The sequence below is a fragment of the Armigeres subalbatus genome, chromosome 3, assembly GCF_024139115.2.
Source record: "Armigeres subalbatus isolate Guangzhou_Male chromosome 3, GZ_Asu_2, whole genome shotgun sequence".
Lineage (NCBI taxonomy): Eukaryota > Metazoa > Arthropoda > Insecta > Diptera > Culicidae > Armigeres > Armigeres subalbatus.
Genome location: NC_085141.1, coordinates 164374612 through 164397712, shown reverse-complemented (window position 1 = coordinate 164397712; position 23101 = coordinate 164374612). Strand labels below are relative to the sequence as shown.

The window sequence follows — 23101 nt, the reverse complement described above, 5'->3', positions numbered from 1 at the left end:
CTAAAACGATTCCTACTGTTATAACCTTCCCACAATTCCTAAAGATCCCGTGGCACATATGAGAGGTCGTAGAGTTCTCTGCATCTTTCTTAAGTCGGTTTCCAACTAACCATCCTTTCCCCGTCATCAGCATTCGCAAGGACGTGGCCAGGGCAGATCTCGACTGTTGGAGAGTGGATTGCTTTCATCTAAGAGATAGTGATTAGTTCCAAATCAATATCTGTGGTACTGAAAGTGATGCTACTCTCATACAATAGTGCAGACTTGTACCACCTACGAATTTGTGCGAATTGCTAACGCTAATGTTCCGGGAAATGGAAAAAGAGTTATATCGTCAACGAGACGAAAAGTGTAGGATTGCCAGTTTGTCAAATTAATATGTTACCCCGTTCGTTCGGGATTTAGGATAGATGAGCAATGGATGTTTTTGTTGAAAAAAAAAGTGGAGTACACCTCAGGTGATTCCTCATTACACTTACTCGATATTATCGTTAGGATTCACACAGCATTGCACAAATTTTCCATTAATTTTGCATACTTTCAATTGAATGTTATTGATGGTCAAAACGTCGCCTATTTTCAACATTGCTGTTTGGGCTTCAAAGTTTGTAACGAATATTATACCTTCCACTGCTTTGTCCTCGTACTTCATATCAGATGTCAGATACAACTTTTGTCCGGTAGTTACTTTTATCGGGTCCTGATACCGTTCAAATTTCAAGCGACAACCTTTACCACTTAGCTCGCATGCGATTCCAATAACAGGTTTCCAAGGGTTCGTTACGCTTGAAAATATTTCAATCGCTAGGTTTGCCATGTCCAATATATTTCGGTTTTCTTCTTTTGTGTGCAAGCCAAATTGGAGGTAAAGAATTTTGACTCCTTCCTGAAGAAAATGAACCATATCGTCGACGGTCACAATTTGATTTAAATTAACAGCTAGTTTTTGCCACAAAAAGGTATTTTTAGCAATAAACGACATGTTTCATCAATATGTTCAACATGAAGTGTCTAGTTCTTGCAAAAGTGACAAGTCTTGAAAAAAATCTTAATGTTAATAGTCAAAGCTTGCTTATACCACAAAGAAGAAGCTCATACAATGTTTTGTTGAAAACGTGTTTAAAGCTTCTCAGCCGTCAACGCAATAAATTCAATAACCATAGAGAAAAATTGTCGCTGCGATTCCCTTTGTTCTCGTTCCCAAACATGTTGGGTCTCTTAATATTAATTGTATGTTCTCATCCCCAAACACTGTTGGGTACACAACTGTCAAAACGTACTGAATTTTCTTTTGTTGACATTTAGTGCCCTATCCTCGCCAGCAAAAAATTGTTTCGCCAGTGACGGTACTCGACCTGAGAAAAAAGGAGGAGTTCGGTGGAATACCGCTCGACATTTGGTCGGCCGGATTGCTAGTTCTTCGAAACATCGATTCGTGGGTAACGATCGATGGACAGCAGGCCTACATTGCTAACAAGGGACCGATCATCTCTTGTAAATACTGCAAAGAGCAAACGCATACTGGCATATCGCGTGTTCAGAACAAAAAGCTGCTAGTAGAGAAGAGCTATGCGAACGTGGCGAAGCAAACTGGGCCACGACAACCACCGAAGAAAGCGAACGTTGCAAACCCCCCGAGCGCTAAACCGGTAGGTAAACGTTTAGTCCCTCCATTACCATCGCTGGAGGCTTTCCCCGAGCTGCCACAGCCGTCGAGTCAGACCGAACTGTCTGGCTAAAAAACCCAACTGCTAGCCAATCTGCTGCTCCATTTACACGAACGGTGTCTCCGTTGCAAGCACAAAACGCTCGCAAAACATCGTCGTCGTTGCGCACACAACCATAGGCCGCTGAAGTAGTCTTGTTTGACTTATTAAAAAAGTCAGCAAACGCGATGCGATCAAAAGATCGAACCGTCGGCAACGATACGGACGATTCGTCCACATCGACGAGAAGTAGCCGAAGCCGAGGACGCCCGCTCGGCAAGAAACAGCGAGCCACAATGGTGACAACGAGCAGGATCTATATAGGAACGAGCAGGATATCTCCGGATGTTCGATGTCATCCACCGTGAGTTGAACATGCTTACGAATGAAGCACTCAACGGAAATCTTCCCCATGCCTTCGTGGAGGGCGTCATCGTGTTAGTGAAGAAGAAGGGAGGCGACAACACAGCCCGTATCCTGAAAAACAGGATGGAACGCATTACGCAGGCCCACCGCCTCCTAAGCAACGGACAGAAATGCTCGAACGCACAGCGAAACATCTCTCGCTTTGAAAGATCGATTCACCAGTCTCCGTCAGCACCATCGCGCCGGTAAGCTCATCAGCTTCGATCCGGAGGACGCCTTCGATTGGGTGTGGCACTCGATCCTTTACGAAACCATGCAGTCGCTCGGGTTCAACGAGGAACTCATCTCTCTCCTCTCAAACATAGCCAGTCGGTCCACATACCGGCTGCTTATCAATGGGCACCTCTCTTGGTCGTTCGAGATCAAACGGTCGGTGCGGCAAGGCGACCCGTTGTCCATGCATCTGTTCGTGCTCTATCTCTATTCACTGGTATGTAGGCTTGAGCAAATGCCTACGCTGACAATATTAGCGTAGTTGTGACGTCATCGTGACAAATAGAAGCGATGAATGAAATATTTCGTCGCTTTGGGCTGCGAACGGTGGCGAAAACGGTTGCAGTGAACGTTGGCGTTTTCGAAGGTAAAGAAATTTGTACCCAGTAGTAACAGTAGTCAACGTAGTTAGAATTCTGCGTGTTACCTTCGCCAACTCGATTAGGCCGATGACTTCACTCAACTGGGATGCACTGGCGGGCAAGTTTTCACAGCAAATGTGGCTGCAGTCCATGCGCACACTAACTCTTCACCAGAGGGTGATTATGCTGAGTGAACAGTCTAGGGTGGCTCAAAAAACACTTTTTCAAATTTTTTGATGGGCCGCCCTCTTATTCGGTTCTATTTGATGCCCTGATGCTCTGGACAAAATTTCAGCCAAATCGGTCAACGTTTGGGCAGTGCTAAACTCGTTGAAAGTTTATATGGAAAAATGTATGCAGAAACATCCAAAAACAGTGATTTGCAGTTGGACGGCACAATTTACGATCAAGAACCATGATACTCATTCAATTCTTGTAAAATAAAATACAGAATATTATGCTGAAAACCGAGAAAAGATTAGAGTTTATTACGCAAAGATATTAGCATTTTACTGGAGTGTTGTAGGGGTGAATTTATTTCTTTTCAAAGGTAAAAGAAACGAAATTTGCTCAAACCCCACTGCAGAGAAATGCTAATAACTTAGCCGGGCAAACTCGAATCTTCTCGCGGTTTTCTGCATAACATTCTGTATTAAACTCTCCAAGACCTGAATGAGTATCATAGTTCTTCATGGTAAGTTGTGTAGTCCAGCTGCAATTTACTGTTTTTGGATGTTTCTGCATACATTTTTCCATATAAATTTCCATCGAGTTTAGCACCGCACAAACGTTAACCGATTTGGCTGAAATTTTGTCCAGAGCATCAGGGCATCAAATAGAACCGGAGGGCGGCCCATCAAAAAAATTGAACAAAGTTTTTCCCATACTAATTTGAGCCACCCTAGTGAACACGTTTGGCACATCGAGATTGTGGTACCTTTCGTCTGCACTGCCTCCGCTTGGTGCCCACACAGCGAAAATGACAGCAACGATGGGGATGTTCCTGTGGAGAGGAATGCCTGCGCGCGTTCCCATTATGCAACTGGTACGCAAGAAGAAATTCGCATGTTCTGGCATGCAAAAGTCGTAGTCTGGCCACCAATAGACACTTGTAAGAGATCGACTCCATTCCTTATTATAAATCCCTTCTATTCCACGCCACTCCTCACCCCGCAATTTCTATAGACAATCCTGACCCAAAATCAATCCTATCAAATGTATCCCAAATTCCCCACCATATCCAACAAAACCCCTCCGCCGATCTGATCCACCGGCGCTTCGTCCAGCAAACCGAACTGCCAAAGGTGGAACGCAACAGTCCAGCGCTTGACTGGCCACTTTACCTGCTGGTGAATGAGAAAATCGAACACCGGAAGCTTCTGCACGTGATGTAACGGGTGACGGACGAGAACTGTCAACACTTTGACATACAGATGCCTGAATAGCTCCAGCACAAGTTCTGTAGCTGCACCCGTGTCGGCCCGGCATGGACGGTCCTACAGCAGAGACTAGCCGGTTACACGAATGGTTGGAGGAGACTGTCATTCGAGGACCTTGCGAGCCCCGTTTTGCCAGGAATTGGAAGGGCTGCACGAGTGGAGATTCTCCGCTTGCTTATGCTTATAATATACATCGGCTTTGTTAACGAGTGTAACGGTAGAATTGATGTAGACGCTTTAATGTTCCAATTAGACTTAAATTATTTTGAAAACGTTTGAACTATAATTGTAAATAACTGTAAATAGAATAACGAAATAAAACTGAATTTTTAACTACAAAAAAAATCATGGGTGGATTATAAACTCAATCTTACCAAGCAAAAGCGGGGATGCACTATCTAGTGGTAAATCGAAATGAACACTAGCGCTAAAAAGTAAAATACGGCAAATTTTTATCAAAATTATCAGCACACTAACACCGCGCAACGGCACATAACGACCAGGGAATCCATATTTTAAAGTTCCACTTGGTTTACGACCCCAACCATCATCCTAACCAATTGTTTTCTTTTTATTGCAGAGGTCAAAAATGTGAAGTTGATTAGCGACAAACCAAATAAAAATGGTGACAAGAAAAGTAAGTACTAAACAACTTAGTATTTTAGTTGTTTGTTCCACGTAATGCGTAAATCTGTAATACTCCCATTTGTGAAAACTAACAATCAAATTAAGGCTTCTTAATCAAGTCCCTTTATTAGGAAAATGTTGTAATCAAATAAGATACAGCAGATGTTTTCTGTTTTAACCAAAAATATTGAATCTAAAATCTTTACATGTTTGGCCAACGTCAAGTCTGTGATCTAAAGGGGCTGCACATTACACAATAGTGAATGATCTTTCGGTGTCTGTGGAAGATGTTCTTTCTAACTGTTACCGCAGCCAACTGCATGTGGATCTTTAGAAGAGATCGCAGCATCTATATATTAGAGTGGGGCGTCATGGTCATTTTTTCAAATCGATGGTTTTTCGAAGCCATTCTGGGTCCTGAACAACTGTGCAAAATTTGGGACCGATTGGTTGCTTCCTCGCTTTCCGCATCGCGTTTGAAGTTGGTATGGAAATTATTATGGGAGAACGTATATTTTTGCATTTCTACTACTAGAGGTTTCAGTTCATCGTAAACTAAGTGGCACATTGCGTTAAAGTATAACCCAAAGGATGCCGAAAAAACTTTGCTGAAGAAGGCACGTTGCTGGAACGTACACGAAAAAAGTTATAACCACTTATAACGTTTCGAACATTGAGTGTTCAAACCATATGCAAAAAATCGTTTATTCTGCCAGCACTGCCGAACTACGTAGACCCAGCCGGGTGGCATCCCTATCTCACACAATAGGTTTGTTTTGCAGCCAACATTACTCGACCGTATCCCACTGACAGTTCTGTATCCTAATGAGAATCAAACGTGATGTTTGTAAACAAAACAAATACTATCATGAATTTTACATTGAGATGTTGGCTACAAAAACATGGCGTCGTGCCACCGACCTGCGTAGACCACGTAGACCAATAATTTAACTGAGTGTTATTTCAAAATAATTGATCTTATAGGGCTTTGAAGCTAATGGGAGCTATCCGGAATTATTTCACAAGGGAAAAAATCCGACAAGACGGAAGATGGGTTTTGCCCTTCGATAACCATAGGTTGTCCGCTAGTGCTAGTTGATTTCTTGCATATGGTTTGAACAATCAATTTTCGAAACGTAATAACATTTTTTGTAGACCTTCCAGCTAGGTACCTTCTTCGGCGAAGTCTTTCGGCATCTTCCAGACTATATGCTAACATATTGATTCACGTAATTGATGATAAATTGAAGCCTAAGAGCAAAAATGTAAAAAATTGCATTTTCCCATACTAATCTCCATGTAAATTTAAAACGCGATGCGGCATGCGAGGTTGCAACCAATCGAGCCCATATTTTGCACAGTTGATTGGGGTCCCAAAACGATTCAGAAAAACCTTGATCTCACTTGATCGGACGAAGTTTGCTTTTTTCCATACAACTGCGTCCCACTGTACTATATATACTATATATACTATACTATACTACTATATATAATAGCCCTGTTTGTCTGTCCGGTGACTAGCCAACCAGACGCAGCACGCGGGGAAATTCTCACAAAAAATAAAATATTTAACACATTTGACACGCTACTGCACCCACAAATTAACTAGTTAATTATAACAGGCATCCCACATCGAGAAAGTGAGAATTTTTACCAAATTCTCCAGAACATTGCAACCGTAATTGGAGTCGCTGAATCAAATGTTCCAGTCGTACATTCAAGCAAATGAACATACGAAATACGTAAGGCAATACTTATGAATGCAGGGGAAGGGTGTCGCTTGTTGGCATCCTTTTGGTTTTGATTAATAACTTTCGTCCCATTGCACAAGGTGGTGATATTTGCATATCAATAGAAGCCTATACTTATACTTGATACTTGATGGGCTACAGCTCTTCGATGAACCTTCGCTGAATGGAGTATCCTTCTCCACTGGACTCGATCCTGGACCAATCGCTTCCAGTCGCCCTGAACATTGAGCGCCCTCAGGTCCTCTTCAACTGCAAAAGGCCATCGTGTACGCGGCCTTCATCGAAGCCTGCGGCCTCTACTAAATATTATCTTTGCTTGAATGTTCTTCCGGCATTCGAGCAACGTGTCCAGCCCACCGTAGTCTGCTGTGTTGTATAAGCTTAATAATATCCAGCCCTTTATACACCTGGTACAACTCGTGATTCATGCGACGCCGCCAGATACCGTTCTCCTGTTTACCGCCGAGTATTGTCCACCTCACGCTCAAACACTCCGAAAGCTCTCCGATCAGCCTCCTTTAACGTCCATGTTTCATAGCCGTATAAAGCCACCGGAAGAATCAGAGTAGTATACTGCGCGAATTGTGTCTTCGTTTGTAGACTGCGGGACTTCAGCTGGTTACGAAGTCCGTATTAAGCCCTAGTTGCAGTTGCAATACGCCCTTTCACCTCGCGGGTAGCATCATTATCGCACGTCACTAATGTTCCAACACCGATAGATAAATCCACTGAAATTTACGCCAAAAATCATGCACATAAATGGAACGCCATTATTAGTGTAATTCCACACGTGATATAGTCTAAATGTATACAATATGTATACGTCAAATTTTGACGTTAATCGCCAATATTGCATACAAGTTGTAAGCAATCTTGTTAGGAAGAGGACCATTTCAGCGTAGAAAAGCGTAAATTTCCGCATGTCAAGTTTTACGCGTTGTTTATTGTTCATTTTTTTTCTGTGAAGATACACAAATTTTTCTACCACTTCAAATATACATTTCGCTACCACCACCCACGTTGATTCCCAGCGACCATGTACTTCGTTTTGCTGGTATTGATCGTGAGTCCAATCCTAGCTGTCTCTCTCTTAAACGGCACAAAAGCCTCTTCCATGGCACGGCGATCAATCCCGAAAATATCAATATCGTCCGCAAATCTCAGGAGCATATGCGGTCTTGTGATAATGGTGCCGCTTCTTTGCACACCAGCTCTCCTAATCGCTCCTTCGAGCGCTATTTTTAACAGTAGATTCGGGAGTGCATAACCCTGCTTTAATCCACCTAAGGTAACAAATGACGTCGATATTTCATCCGCAGCCCTTGCACTTGATTTCGATCCGTCCAACGTTATGAATCAGCCTTATCAGTTTCGCCGGAAAACCATGTTCAAGCATAATTTGCCATAATTCATTCCGTTTCACTGAATCGTACGCCGCCTTGAAATCAATAAACAGACAGTGGTGGAAATACTCGCTTCACGAGTAAGAAAAGAGTATAATTGGGCCTACCAAAAATGCCATACTCGCGCGAACCTACTGCCTGCATTTTTCTGGCGCTTGCTTTGTTCGCGAGTACGGGCAGAGCAAAAACAAAAAGCTGGGCTGTATTTTGTTCGGGAGTAAAAACACGGTCGCGAGTTTTTGTGATTACTTCGAATACAATGGATAGATTTGACTTGACATAAACACAATAACAATAAACAATTGTGTTCTTGCTCGAACATCAGTGAAAAATAAGTTCCAAGGTTGTTTTATTACTTTTAGCAAATTAACCCGAATGACTCGCGAAGCTTCACGAACATTTTTCGGGGTTCGTTTTTTTGTTTTCTCTGCGAGTCGTAGGTAGGCAAGGAAAAGGCAAAACAAATGTTCGCGAGTCTTTTGCATTGCCTACTTCTTGTTTTGTGAGTAAGGTTCGCAGATTTCCACCACTGTAAACAGATTGTGTCTGCAAGTTGTACTTCCGGAATTTATCAGAGTTTGTCTCAGGGTAAACATTTGATTCGTCGATAATCGTCGATCACGAAAACCTGCTTGGTATTCGCCAACGAAGACTCTTCAAGCGGTCTCAATCTGTTGAACAGAATCTTCTTCTTATTGGCATTACATTCCCACACTGGGACAGAGCCGCCTTGCAGCTTAGTGTTCATTAAGCACTTCCACAGTTATTAACTGCGAAGTTTCTAAGCCAGGTTACCATTTTTGCATTCGTATATCATGAGGCTAGCACGATGATACATTTATGCCCAAGGAAGTCGAGACAATTTCCAATCCGAACCGGCCAATAGACCGGCACCGGGAATCGAACCCGCCACCCTCAGCATGGTCTTGCTTTGTAGCCGCGCGTCTTACCGCACGACTAAGGAGGTTGAACAGAATACGGGTCATAATTTTGTACGCCGAATTGAGGAGGGTTATTCCTCGGTAATTGGCGCACTCCAGTCTGAGCCCTTTTTAAAAGAGAGGGCAAATGAGGCCGTCCATCCAGCTTCATAAATTTCCATAACATAGGGAAATGCTAATATCATCTTCTAAACTTAGATGTACATGTTCATGATAGAATTACAGGCGAAAGTATATAATTGATAGTTCCGTTAGGATACGGCAGGCATGAAGAATGTTTTTATAGAAGTTGATTTGAAAGCGAGCGGAGGGCAATATTTGTTATGGCTTATATCGCACGACCTTCCATCCATCAATTCAGCTGTTGTTGGTCGACGGTACAGCAGCAGAGCCTATTACAAATTTAGAGACAGTACTCGTCGATAAAAAACCCTTCCGCACGCGATGACATATGAGCAAATCAAACCACCTTCCTTTTGCCATATCAGATATAGCAGCTTCCACACTGATATCCCCCCCCCCCTTTTATACGGGAGTTTGGCAGAAGGAAGGTCGTGCGATATATTCTTCTTCTTCTTCTTATTGGCATTACATCCCCACACTGGGACAGAGCCGCCTCGCAGCTTAGTGTTCATTAAGCACTTCCACAGTTATTAACTGCGAGGTTTCTAAGCCAGGTTACCATTTTTGCATTCGTATATCATGAGGCTAGCACGATGATACTTTTATGCCCAGGGAAGTCCAGCCAATTTCCAATCCGAAAATTGTCTAGACCGGCACCGGGAATCGAACCCAGCCACCCTCAGCATAGTCTTGCTTTGTAGCCGCGCGTCTTACCGCACGGCTAAGGAGGGCCCCTAGGCGATATATACCATCACAAATATTGCCCTCCGCTCGCTTTCAAATCGACTTCTATAAAAACATTCTTCATGCCTGCCGTATCCTACAGACATCGTGTACGCGTACAAAAAAAGATGAGATTGAACAACGACTGCTACGCGCACATAAAATTGAGCGCACGCGAGTCTCACGAAGCTCACATTAACGTTGGTGAGTCGCATTGAGACATTTCAATGCGATCAGCTTATGCGCTATTTGCCATGGCAAACCTTTGCAAACAACAGCGGAGGGGCGTAAAACATGCTTGGGCGGAAAATTTTCATTCAATAATATCGTCGCCTAAGTAACGCCAGCTATGCATTCCTAGCGCATGAGATGAGTCTCATGAGACGTACATTGAGACACGCTCACTCAATTATTTTAGGCGCGCGCTAGCTTCTCTCGTCGCACTGAATCGATGCTACGTTAGCTTTTGTAGCTCATGGCATACTGTCTCATCCGTGTATACACGAGAATTAAGAGACTCTGCTATCCTAGCAGAACTATCAATTTATATACTTTATATACCTTCGCCACTAATTATATCATGAACATGTACGTCTAAGTTTGGAAGATGATATTAGTATTTCCATATCATTGTAAATCGTTTAACTTCACGTAGAAGTAATACACTCAAATCATTAATTAGTTCATAAAGCTGCTCACTGCCATGTTTGAGAAGTTCACCCGGGAGCTGGCCCTTCCCCGCAGCCTTATTGTTTTCAGCTCTTTAATAGCTTTTCTAACCTCATCTAGTGTATAGGTGACTCCACAGTTTGTCGATCGTCGCTAATATTTATTCTATTCAGTCACTTCCACTATTGACGAATTTCGCGCCAACCCTTAGTTTTTAAAAAAATGTCAAGAGTAACATTTGATGAGGGCCTATTTTTTTTCATTGATTTTTTAAAATCGATGTAACTCTAAAATTACAAGATCTACAAAAAAGTGTTGTATGGCAAACTGTCGTGATATTCCCTGAAGTTTTTTGGAAAAATATCCAAAAAATAAAAAACTGATTTCTACACTGAAAAAAAAAATAGTTTTAAAAATTTAAATCGATATTACAAGAAAACCTCATCTCAGAAATCGATGAATTTTTTTTGCAGATAGGAATTTCAATTATCTAACTTTCCTGGGAATAATGTTCCTGTGACATATTTAAGGAAAAAAAAATTTCTAACAGAAACTTTTTCCATGTCCATATTATGTGAAAATTTATCAGTGTGTTTTATGCCTACAGCGCCAAATATAGGTTCAGCAGCATATCATCAACCAACGACACATTTTGGACGAATAAATTTTTTTAAGGAAGCAATTTAGCATAATCTAACATAATTGTGGAACAACATTCGAAAAGGGTTTATATTTTCTTTGACTTTTTATATCGAAGTAACTTGCCCTTGCGAAGCTATTGGTGGCACTCTCAAACGAATTAATGGCAAACTAGCAAGTATTGCCAAAGATTATGGAAATACTATTAAGACTCCTCGGGAGTTGTATGAATGGGCAGTAGACCTCTTCATGTTTTCAAAAAAAGCAAAAACTATCACTGGCACACAAAAGTTTCATTCTTTTATACCAATCGCTCATAATATTGTGCCTTGCAACGAAATTACAACTTTCGTGATCATTTTGCAAGGTTCTCATAGATGTGGAAATTTTCTCCGCAGTACAAATAGCCGTATTTTTCTTGGCGACCAAAAATTAGCGGAAGAGTAGATATTTTTGTATGCTCGGTACAGTAAAATCCTAACTAAAAAATATTCCAACACAGATGAAGACTCAAAAGTCTTCAAATTGCTCGAGTAAATTAACAAATTAATAAGTATTCAAGTAGAAATAAGAATTAAATGTAGTAATAAATAAATGTAGTAACAAATTTTAATATTTACATTCATTGATTTATTTTCTCGGTGAACGAAACGCTCTTTTATGTTTCAGATTTTACAGTTCAGACAAATTTACAATAGTCCATCAAACAACACAATTTTGTAAATCTGGTCATTTGTGTGTAACATTGGTATAAGAAATCTAGGAAAATATACACCCTTTTCAAATGTTAGTCCACATTAATATAAGATTATGCTAAATTGCTTCCTAAACGCAGTCTACGGAGGGTCCGCAAGTCAAGAGGTGAAAACCTGATCGATCTACCTTGCCCGCTGCGCACCTTGCCTTCTTGTGCCCGTCTGATCGTTGTCGAGAACCATTTTCACCGGGTTACTGTTCGACATTCTGGCTAAGTGCCCGGCCCACCGAAGTCGTCCGATTCTCGCGGTGTGAACGATGGATGGTTCTCCCAACAGCTGATCCAACACGTGGTTCATTCGCCTCCTCCACGTACCGTCCGCCATATGCACCCCACCATTGATGGTACGCAGCACTTTCCTTTCGTAAACTCCCAGTGCGCGTTGGTCCTCCACGAGCATCGTCCAGGTCTCGTGTCCGTAGAGGACTACCGGTCTAACGAGCGTTTTGTAGATTGTCAGTTTGGTACGGCGGCGAATTCTATTCGATCGGAGCGTCTTGCGGAGTTTCCTGCCACTATGCGTCTCCGAATTTCTCTGCTGGTATCATTTTCGGCAGTCACCTGTGAGCCCAAGTATACAAATTCTTCTACCACCTCGATGTCGTCACCACCGATGCAAACTCGCGGTGGGTGGCTCACATTGTCTTCTCTTGAACCTCTTTCTATCATGTACTTCGTCTTCGACGTGTTGATGACTAGTCCGATCCCCTTGGCTTCCCTCTTCAGTCTGATGTAGGCTTCCTCCATCTTCTCAAAGTTACGTGCCATAATATCTATATCGTCGGCGAAGCCAAATAGCTGGACGGACTTATTGAAAATTGTACCACTCGTGTTAATCCCTGCTCTTCGTATTACCCCTTCCAAAACGATGTTGAATAGCAGACACGAAAGACCATTACCTTGCCGTAACCCTCTGCGGGTTTCGAAGGGACTCGAGAATGCCCCTGAAACTCGAACTACGCATATCACCCGATCCATCGTCGCTTTGATCAACCGTGTCAGTTTATCCGGAAATCCGTGTTCGTGCATTAGCTGCCATAGCTGGATCCGATCGATTGTATCATATGCGGCTTTGAAGTCGATGACTAGATGATGTGTGGGCACGTTGTATTCGCGGCATTTCTGCAGTACTTGGCGAATGGAGAACACCTGGTCCGTGTTGGAGCGTTCGCCCATAAAACCCGCCTGGTACAGCCCCACGAACTCCCTTGCAATTGGTGCTAGTCGACGGCATAAAATTTGGGAGCGTACCTTGTAGGCGGCGTTCAGCAATGTAATTGCGCGGTAGTTGCTACAATCCAGCTTATCGCCCTTTTTGTAGATGGGACACACGACACCTTCCATCCACTACTGCAGCAAAACTTCCTCCTCTCAAATCTTGGCAGGGCTGGCATACTGCTCAGAGCAGTCGAAATGTGCGTTTCTTTTGCACTCATCAAAAAGACCGGAGAGAGTGTGTTTCGATTATCGCTCATTTTTTCTCTTCCTCAACGCAGTGAGGCCTCTTTGTGATTTTAAAATTTCACCGTTTGCTTTCCCGTGCCATTCCTTTCGAATATCATATGTTGGCCTCTTCTTCTTCTTTTTTGTGCAACCCTTATTTGCCAATGTTATACTTTTCAGCATGGAGCGCCAAACTTAATTGAAACCCCGCCGAAATATGTTTGTGTTTCAAAGTATTTCTGCGAGCATCATGGAAAACAATATCATTTTAAAGAATATTGCACCAAGTGGCACAACTTTGTGTTGGCCCAACTCTCACCAGAATAATTCTCCCACTCTTCGTCTTCGAATCTTGGTAATGACCCAGTGCAGCGCTCTAGCCAGTGCCTCACCACCGTGTTTAAATAGCTCTCCTGGTAGTTGGTCAACCCCAGGGGCTTTGTTGTTCTTCAGCCGGCCAATCTCCTCCTGGATTTCCTGGAGATCCGGAGCCGGTAGAATTATGTCCTGCGCGCGTTCCCCCAGGTCCATCACTATACCGCCATCTTCGTCTGCCACATCGCCATTCAGGTGCTCTTCATAGTGCTGCCGCCACCTTTGGAATACCTCACGCTCGTTCGTAAGAAGGTTCCCGTTTATGTCCTTACACATATCAGGCTGTGGCACGTGGCTCTTACGTGAATGGTTCAACTTCTCAGGTTCAACTTCTCATATAACTTTCGTGTGTTATTAGCGCGGGACAGTTGCTCCGTCTCTTCACGGTCTCGATCTTCCTGCTGACGCCTTTTCCTCCGGAAAATCGAGTTTTGTCTGTTCCGTGCGGTGTTGCAGCAATCTCGCCCATGCTGCATTCTTCTCTTCTACTAACTGCTCACATTCGCCGTTGATGATAGGCTGCTGACTTTATATTTGGCGCTGTATGCATAAAACACGCTGATAAATTTTCACACAATATGTACATGGAAAAAGTTTTTGTTAGAAAAACTTTTTTCCTTAAATATGTTACAGGAACATTATTCCCAGAAAAGTTAGATAATTGAAATACTTATCTGCAGAAAGAATTTCATCGATTTCTGAGATGAGGTTTTTTTGTAATATCGATTTTTATTTTTAAAAAATATTTTTTTCTGTGTAGGAATCAGTTTTTTATTTTTTGGATATTTTTCCAAAAAACTTCAGAGAATTTCACGACAGTCCGCCATACAACATTTTTTTGTAGGTCTTTGTCATTTTAGAGTCAAATCGATTTTTAAAAAATCAATGAAAAAAAAAATAGGCCCTCATCAAATGTTACTCTTGACAATTTTTGAAAAACTAAGTATGCAGAGTGGTATATCTACCATATCTTTATGCCCACCAAGTTTCATTCGATTCTGAGATGGTGCTGCCAACCGCTGGTCGAGTTGGCGCGAAATTCGTCTATTCAACAAATTGTTGCTTCCACCTGGTAGCCACTTCGTTTTATTTGTCAGCAAATTCTCTTCTTGGTCGTTGCACATGATGGGAGATGGCGCTGTCTTTCTCCGCACCCCATTGACAGTCTCATAAAACCTCCGCATATCATTCTGCTCCATTTTTTCCTGCGCCTCGCTAATCACTTGTTCTTCATACTCTTTCTTCTTCCTGTGGTGGGTTCGTTTTTCGGCTACTCTTGCTTCCTATCTATTCGATCGTGTACCCGACACCAACATTCGGTTTCTGGCAACGTCCTTCTCGTCTGTCACTCTCTGACACTCCACATCGGACCAACCCGTCCTGGGTCGCCTCTGTGCAGTGCCTACCACTTCTCGTGCTTTTGTGCTCATCGCTCCAGTGCAATGTTCGGACGTCTGAATTTCTGCACATCGTTAACATCCGAGAAATGGCGCCCATCCACTAGAACATGGTCTATCTGATTGCAAGTTTTACCATTTGGGTGTATCCAGGTGTGCTTTCGGATATACTTTCGTGCAAAGTAAGTGCTACTGATGGCGCAGCAGCGAAATTTTACTAGCCATAGGCCGTTGTCATTGGTAGCGTAGTGAAGGCTCTCCCTACCAATTGTGGGACGGAAAAAGTCCTCTACCGACCTGAGCGTTAGCGTTTCCGATAACAATTTTCACGTCATGCTTTGGGCACTCTCTATAGGCTTTATCAAGACATTCATAAAACGTGTCCTTCACGTCGTCGAATTTATCGTTTGTCGGTGCGTAAACGTTCATTAGGCTGTAATTGAAGAATTTGCCCGTACCCTCAGCACACAGATTCGTTCGCTAATGGGTTTCCATCGTTTCCGAGGAATTCCTGAAGGAACTTCCGAAGGAATTCCTGGAGTAGGCTGACCATACGTACCTTATTTAACGGACCTTATTGTGCTTTCCCGTTGTAATCTAAAAAATCCTTTATTTGTCCCGTTTTTTCATTGATTCTGCCAAAGAGCTCCAAAATGGAATTAAAATTTGGTCAATTTAATTAGTGGTTTGAACGAAACTGGTACCTCGGTAGATAAGTGTATCCTGAAAATCAGGTCACGCTTCAACTTCAATAAAATGAAGCGCAGGGACAGACATTCTAATTTCCAGTTTAAGTTCATTTTCGATTTTTTTTCAAATCTTGCAAAGAATTTTAATTATATTTTTTTTATATATTTTTCAATCGTTTGATTATTTCGAAACATTAAGAAACCATTCAAGGTCTTTCTGAATAGTTCAGAATATTTCGAATTCGTCCACTGAAAAAAAAAATAATAATTTATAAATCAGCTGAACAAAATCGAGTTCAGGGCAGTTTCAAAACGAGTGAAAATTTGGTCGGATTTCGGTCCTCACGTACTTTAAGGCTAGTTAACAGTTCAGGAGCAGCTATATGTGTGTGCCTTTTTGGAAGCACATGTGAGAGTAGCAGGCTTGCCAAAAACTCCTTGCCGAGTCAAAAATGAGCCAGAGTAAGAGTTTTTTTGAAGAGTAGAAACACAGACAAACAGACGTAATACTAGAAAAATTATCATCGACCATGACTTCAACGATCCATTTGAATTTGATTGATTGCGCAATTCACAACTAGAGGCGCTAGTGTCGTAATCCTTCGGGTTTGACATTTCACTCCAGCGCCTTCTGGTGACGATGTCATACGAAACATCGTTTCGTGTAACATGCTCGCAAGATGGTGGTAGAGTAGTTGAGCGATGGATTTTTCAGAAAAATGTTCAAGCTGTTACGTCTGTTTGTCTGTGGTAGAAATAAGCATCAAAACTGACAACATTGAGCATCATTAAACCACATTAAACCCTAGCTTGTGTATCGAATAACAAGAACGAGTCTATCTGTGCATCTTTTTCTTGTGGTACCTCACTCATTCACACTAACACTCACAACAGCCTCCAAGATTTTTTTCACATACAAAGTGTCGCTCCGGAGGCTCAATGAGAGCTCTTTCGCCCGACGCCTAATTCACATGTGTTTTTTATTTTGCTTTTCCTCACTCTGTTTTGTGTATCTCTGTTACTCTGTTACACAGTTACCCTCAGAGCTCTCGCGCAGGACAGGCCGCCGTAGCTAAGAATAGATACAGCAACGCCTGCCAGTAGCCTACGTCTACATGCACACTAGAGTGATTCAAATTTTGACTTTTTCGCTCCCCCATGCTTAAACGATGGCATTTGCTATTAAAATAATCTTCCTAAATTTTTAGCTAATTTGGTTGTAATTTGACTGAGCACATGCAGTTTGATGTTTGTATGAAAATTACTATAAAAACTTTTTTTTTTGTGGAAACCCGTTCCGCAGCGTTGTTCAGTAAGTTCTAAAATACATGAATGCACTGCCAATATAGAAAATTTAGCAAGGAAACAGATCGTCTTTGTTGCGAAACGATTTGATGCTGGCATGAAAAGTTATTACGGAAAACCCGAATAGTGGAAAATTCAATTTACCATGTAAAAGAATAACATCAATATCAATAATGAGCAATTTAGTTTTCTTTATAACTTTGCTTACAACAGTCAGATCGTTTCGCAACAATCACTGACTTTCAGCTTAAGAAGTATTCTAAAAAGCTGAAGTGTAAATTATATTCAAATAGTTTGTGGGCCACCTCACGAGACATTCTTTCACGTAAGTGGCGATTTCCATAGCAATTTCCATACTTACTTCCAATTGTTTATGCATAGGGGAGCGAAAAAGTCAAAATTTGAATCACTCTAATGCACACACCTTGGAACTGTTGGACATCATCCTCGATAATTCCGCAACAGCAGTCGAAGCCCTCCTGCACGCATAGTCGACATAGCTGGCGTAAGTCAGCTTGTCGTGTATTACGACCCCAAGGAGCTTCAAACTCCTCTTTGGTGTGATTACGACTTTACCCACATGAATGCATGTTGAACCGACTTGCGATTGTTGACGATAATCACCTCCGTCTTATGTTGAGGCCTCTAGCGCTCATCCAATCCGCCACCGTGCTGATCGCGTGTGCTGCGGCGAAGTCGACGATCTTAACACCAGAAGGGAACTTTAGCTTCAGAACCCCGTCGTACATAGGGTTCTATAATACCGGGTCCAGTATCGAACCTTGCGTAACTCCTGCGGTAATAGGAACGATTCTCTGATCGGCATCGGACTCGTATAATAGAACACGGTTCTGGAAATAGCTTTCCAAAATCCGGTACGGCCCACCGGCGAGCTAAGCCGGTGTAACGAAAGCGCGATGACACCCAGCTTGCGCTGTTAAATGCGTTCTTCACATCAAGTGTCACTAACGCACAGTATCGAATGCCTCGCCTTTTCTATTGGATCGCTATCTCGGCGACTTTTACCACCGAGTTAATGGCGTCCAACGTGGAATTACCCTTACGAAAACCAAACTTGTTTGACAGGCTGTCCGTACCCTCTGCATATGATGTCAGCCTGTTGAGGATGAACTTGCTCGTCGTGTCTATAAGACAGATTAGTCTATTCGCCGATTTCGGGAAATCTACTCTCATCAAGGCATCTCTGCATAGCTAGTCTGAACATGTTCAGGTTACCTATGATTGTTGCCTTGAGAGCGCTGTTGGCCACCGCGAGTAACTCTTCGTTCGTCACAGCTCTTTTTGGTCTTAGCCATCACTATCCTGTAGGAGTTACCCCAAAGTTTCGCGTTGGCTCCTTCGCATAGGTTGTCTTAACACGCTCTCTTACTGCTCTTGATGGCCTTGTTGAAAGCCAGTTTCGCAGCTCGAAACACTTCACGGCAGTCCGCTCTTTCATCCTATCCTTCGTCTAGCCTTGAGGCAGGTTGATCGCAGGGCCGCGGTACTGATCTAGGTACTCCAGCAGTATACCGGGCGTCTGCTATTTCTTGGCACGCGCGTGATAGGATAGCTACCAAGGCATCCCCGCTTAGACCTGGCTTCCAGTCCCATAGCCGCGGTGAAAACTTCGCTGTCGGAGTGATTGGTCATCCACCTACGGATCTGACAGGGATCCTTGGCTACCTACATCAGTCTCAAAAATAAAACATAATTAATGTTACCCTGCAGATGGTTGAAAGACTCGAATTTCGAACTTCGTTTGAGGCTAAACTGTATACAGCGGAAGCAACTTTTCAAGCAATTAGTTAAACAAAAATAAAACCTGTGCCCATTGTCCTAGGCTGAACTGACTGCTAGAAAAATCGAGTTGGGGGTTTAAATACGTACTAACTTTCAAGCCCACTGCGTAATGCAGCGGAACGGCGACGGCAAGATTTGATAGTTAGCCCATATATTTTTTTGTCAAATTTGCCGTTTCCGTCACTGGCGTCACTATTTATTGACTATTTGGCGTCACTATTTATTGAAAAAAAAAAGTAATTTACCTATCATCTTGTGTGGGGCGAGACAGCCCTGTTGTATACCACTCTGTATTATATGCTGTTTATGCCGTCTTGGTGTTGGTGACGAGCAAGCAGCCAAGGATCGTTCTCCCTCAGTCAGAGTCCAACAGTGATCCGAGTAAGGCGATCCCTTCGTCGAGTGCAATAATGCGCAATGGGTGTGTTCCATCACGAACTGCGCTCACCGTCGTAGCTGCTGTTGAAGCCCAACAGTGCAGCGTGTGAGCTGCTATTCATGTCTATTTTTCGTTGTTCTCTGTTATCGCGCCAATTGCTAGCGTTATGTGCGTAGCAGTTGGCGCGCTGTAAGTCCAATTAGATTTTAAATTTGAATGTTTGTGCACACGTCCCCAATAATTGTAATATATAAAATTAATTGTTTTGCCGTACTAAGAGTCGCCTATAAAAGGCGACTCCACACTCCATGTAAAGTACAGTATTCGTTATCGTAACCTCCGAGCTGGCACGCTGCCTCTCGGAGGTAATAAATCAACAGTTGAAGTTCAGTCTGCAGTCGTTTTTACTTGATCGCCGCCCGGAAACCCAATAGAAGTGAAACACAACGTAGGGTCGTCCCACCCTGGACGAAACAGGGTGATTTCCTGGCGCAGCAGCCAGCTACACATTTGGCGACAGTGGCAGGTTTTACTGCTCATTTTTTGTTAGTATCAAGTGGAATAATGTTAAAACTAATGTGCTTGATAATAATACTGCGTCATGGAAATCACCTACTGCGCAATCTCAGAAGAAAAGGTAAATTCCTTAACCAAGAAGGATGTTTGCTTTTTGCATTGTTTACGTGGAAAGCGGTGCTCAAAATTGGGAGAGTCGCGGTGGCGTGTTGGTAAGTAAAACGGAGAAGATTCGAAATTGTTTGCGAGTTTTGAGGACCGCAATGGCGTGTTTGGAGGACCGCCAAGAAATGTTAAAATGACTGGCGAGTTTTGAGGACCGCAATGGCGAGTTTGGAGGACCGCCAAGAGAAGTTGAAATGACTGGCGAGTTTTGAGGACCGCAATGGCTAGTTTAGAAGACCACCAGAAAAATTGAAATGATTGGCGAGTTTTGAGGACCGCAATGGCCAGTTTTCAGGACCGCAATGGCGAGTTTTGAGGACCGCAATGGCGAGTTTTGAGGACCGCAATGGCGAGTTTGGAGGACCGCCAAGAAAAGATAAATGATTGGCGAGTTTTGAGGACCGCAATGGCGTGTTTGGAGGATCGCCAAGAAAAGTTGAAGTGACTGGCGAGTTTTAAGGACCGCAATGGCGAGTTTGGAGGACCGCCAAGAAAAGATGAAATGATTGGCGACCCGAGCAACACAAGTAAGACAAAAATGGTTGCAGCAACTTGGTTATGACTAAATCTGATCACATATGAGCTGCAGTAACCTATAAGGAACATGTGTACTACTAGGGGAGTTTAGAGGACCGCAATGGCGTGGTTAGAGGACCGCCAAGAAAAGATGAAATGATTGGCGAGTTTAGAGGACCGCCAAATAAAAATGAAATGTTTTGCGAGTTGAGAGGACCGCAATGGCGTGTTTGAAGCTCTGCCAAGTAAATATGATTTTTTTGCGGATTTTTTGGGAAGACCACCAAGAAGAGAAGAAATGATTTGCGTGTTTTAAGAATTGCCAAGTAAAGATGAAATGGTTAGCGTGTTTTAAGGACCGCAATGGCGTGTTTTGAAGTCTCCCAAGTAAAGTGAAAGTGATAAGCTTGTTTTGAGGACAGCAATGTGGTATTTGTAAACTCGCCAAGTGAAGCTGGAATGATTTGCGTGTTTCAAGAACTGCAATGGTGTGTTGGGAGGACAGCCAATGAAAGTTGAGATTTTTTGCGTGTTTTGAAAACCGTAATGGCGTGTTGGGAAGACCGCCAAGTAAAGTTGGAATGATATGCGAGTTATGATGACTGCCAGATAGATTGAAAGGAAGGTTTGCGAATTGGAACACAGTTCAAAGCATGTCGTGGGCGATTTGAAAGGTCCACCGTTCATAATTGAAATGAAATGATGATGAAAAACCCAATGGTGTGTTGAAATCACTAGAAAACACAAAGCATGTTTCTGAGGAAACAACAATGGGGTTGATCCAAAAGTATCATGCTACGATTTGACCGAAGTTTTGACAAGGCAAGTAATTTGATCATTTCAGTAAAATTCATTTGACTTGCCAAAGGTTGAACATGTTCAACTTTCTTTTCGTTCAAGTGAGTTGAACGAAGGAGTTTAGACGTTCAAGTCAAGTGACTTGCTCAATTCACTTGCGTAATATAAGCTTAGTTTAAGATTACCAATGACTCACCTGTTCACGTATCAAATATCTAGTTTACCTCAGCCTAGCAGCCAAAGTAACAGTACCATAAGTGTCAAATCGATGTAGGTGATAAAACAAAACATCCACTACAACATAATGCTCAATAATCTGCCCAATTCAGCTTATTGTAGCATGGTTTGATAATAGGTTTCTGATGAATACGGTGCTACTAGCGTTCTAATATCTACGCTTCTACTGGACCACCGTATGTGAGTATGTTTCTTGCATGGCAAGTACAATGGATACACTATGTCCAGGAAAACGAGAATGTTTCCCACCCGAAAACATCCTAACTGGGACTGAGAATCGAACTCGCCATCTCCGGAATGGCAATCCTACGTCTTTAGTCGCAAGGCTAACTGGAGACCCCAACTTGGTGCAGCTAATATCGAATGTCAGGAATAATATTGAATGTATCTCCAACCATGGTGGTTAAATAATACCCAGATCTTATGCATTATGCTTGGGTTTTGTATCATGCGAAATCACGATGTTTCGCTCCAAACGCGATTGGAATTAGCCGAGACCAGTACTGGAATTTCTCATTTTCAATAAGAGATGTCACGCGATGTTTACATATCTGCCCCTTTCAAAGTCTACTGAAACGCGAAGGACGAATGGCATGCTACAAAAATCTCACAAAATATTTGCTCCGTGACAGGTCATGAAAGTGTGCAATGTCTGCTTTTTTTTGTGTTTATTTTCACTTTCAACTCGGTGAATTAAAGAAGTATGATTAATTTATCGACTAGTCACTATTTTTCGCATGTATCTATTAAATTAACTTAGAAATTTAAATTTTAAAATAAAGCACAACATCCTTTCATGACTGCCTTTCATGCGAAATTGATCAAAGTACCCACGATTCTTTCATTTGGCCGCCTGAAATAGAAAGAGGCGCTTTGCTCTCTGTCTTATGACGATCACGACCTTTTCCAGTACTGGCCGAGACTCTTGTCTTTTGAGAAGAACACTGCATTTACAAAGTAGAGCATGAGCATGATAACCTTACATATTGTAGTTGCTACTCCGTGAATCACACCAGAACAATCGCAATTGCATAGAGAGCCAATGGCTGGGGTATGAGATTTGCACTCCAACCTCAATGTGCTCAGTTCAAAAGCTCTAGTAGGGGTTAGACAACGGCGCTGGTCACGTCCTTTCGGGCTACCGAAGATGAAAAGGAATTGAAGATGCAGTCATTCGCCCCACTGTAAACCAAAAACACTTCTGCACTCGCCCCGAGAATATTATTGGAATCGAGAGGATAGGTTCTATGGAAGATGCTCATTTTGATTAACGGGTTGCAATGGAGGCCGACACGAGCTTTTTTTTGCGCTTTTCAATTTTTAGAAAAGTCAAGTTGTAGATAAAGAATGAGAACGGGAACGTTATCAGCTCATTTCTAATCTTAGCGATTGCTAAAACATGAGAGAGAGAGAGATATATGGAGAAAAAAAGTAGGAGAATTGAACCTGGGTTTGATCCCACGACCAGCTGTGTATGAGGCAGAAGTAATAATCATATACACCACACCTTCCCTTACATGTTATGAGCACACTACAGAATAGAATACTAAAAATAAATCTGTATCGTTTTGTTATGTTCGTTTGCTATGGCATTTAATGCACGAATGTGAATTTTTGGATAATCTTACAAGATTAGTCAAGGCGACGTTGGAACGGGTAAGACGAGTATTTGAAATTACACGAACGCTTTCGATCCTTT

The 23101-nt window shown here is 42.5% G+C and overlaps 2 protein-coding genes across 5 annotated transcripts in view; one reads left to right on the top strand and one right to left on the bottom strand.

Annotated features, from left to right (window-relative positions):
- Positions 1-1437, bottom strand: part of LOC134219596 (uncharacterized) — a 34651-nt gene extending 33214 nt beyond the window's left edge. Inside the window, exon 1 of the mRNA XM_062698385.1 lies at positions 480-1437. Coding sequence (XP_062554369.1) covers positions 480-982 — 503 coding nt within the window. The 5' untranslated portion in view covers positions 983-1437. The remainder of the gene's footprint in view (positions 1-479) is intronic.
- LOC134219595 (DNA ligase 1) overlaps positions 1-23101 on the top strand; it is a 153556-nt gene that overhangs the window by 46457 nt on the left and 83998 nt on the right. For 3 of the 4 annotated variants that reach the window (XM_062698383.1, XM_062698381.1, XM_062698382.1), the window contains exon 3: positions 4727-4783. The exons of the other annotated variant lie outside the window; for it this stretch is intronic. In XM_062698383.1, coding sequence (XP_062554367.1) covers positions 4727-4783 — 57 coding nt within the window. The remainder of the gene's footprint in view (positions 1-4726; positions 4784-23101) is intronic. 4 annotated transcript variants of the gene reach the window in all.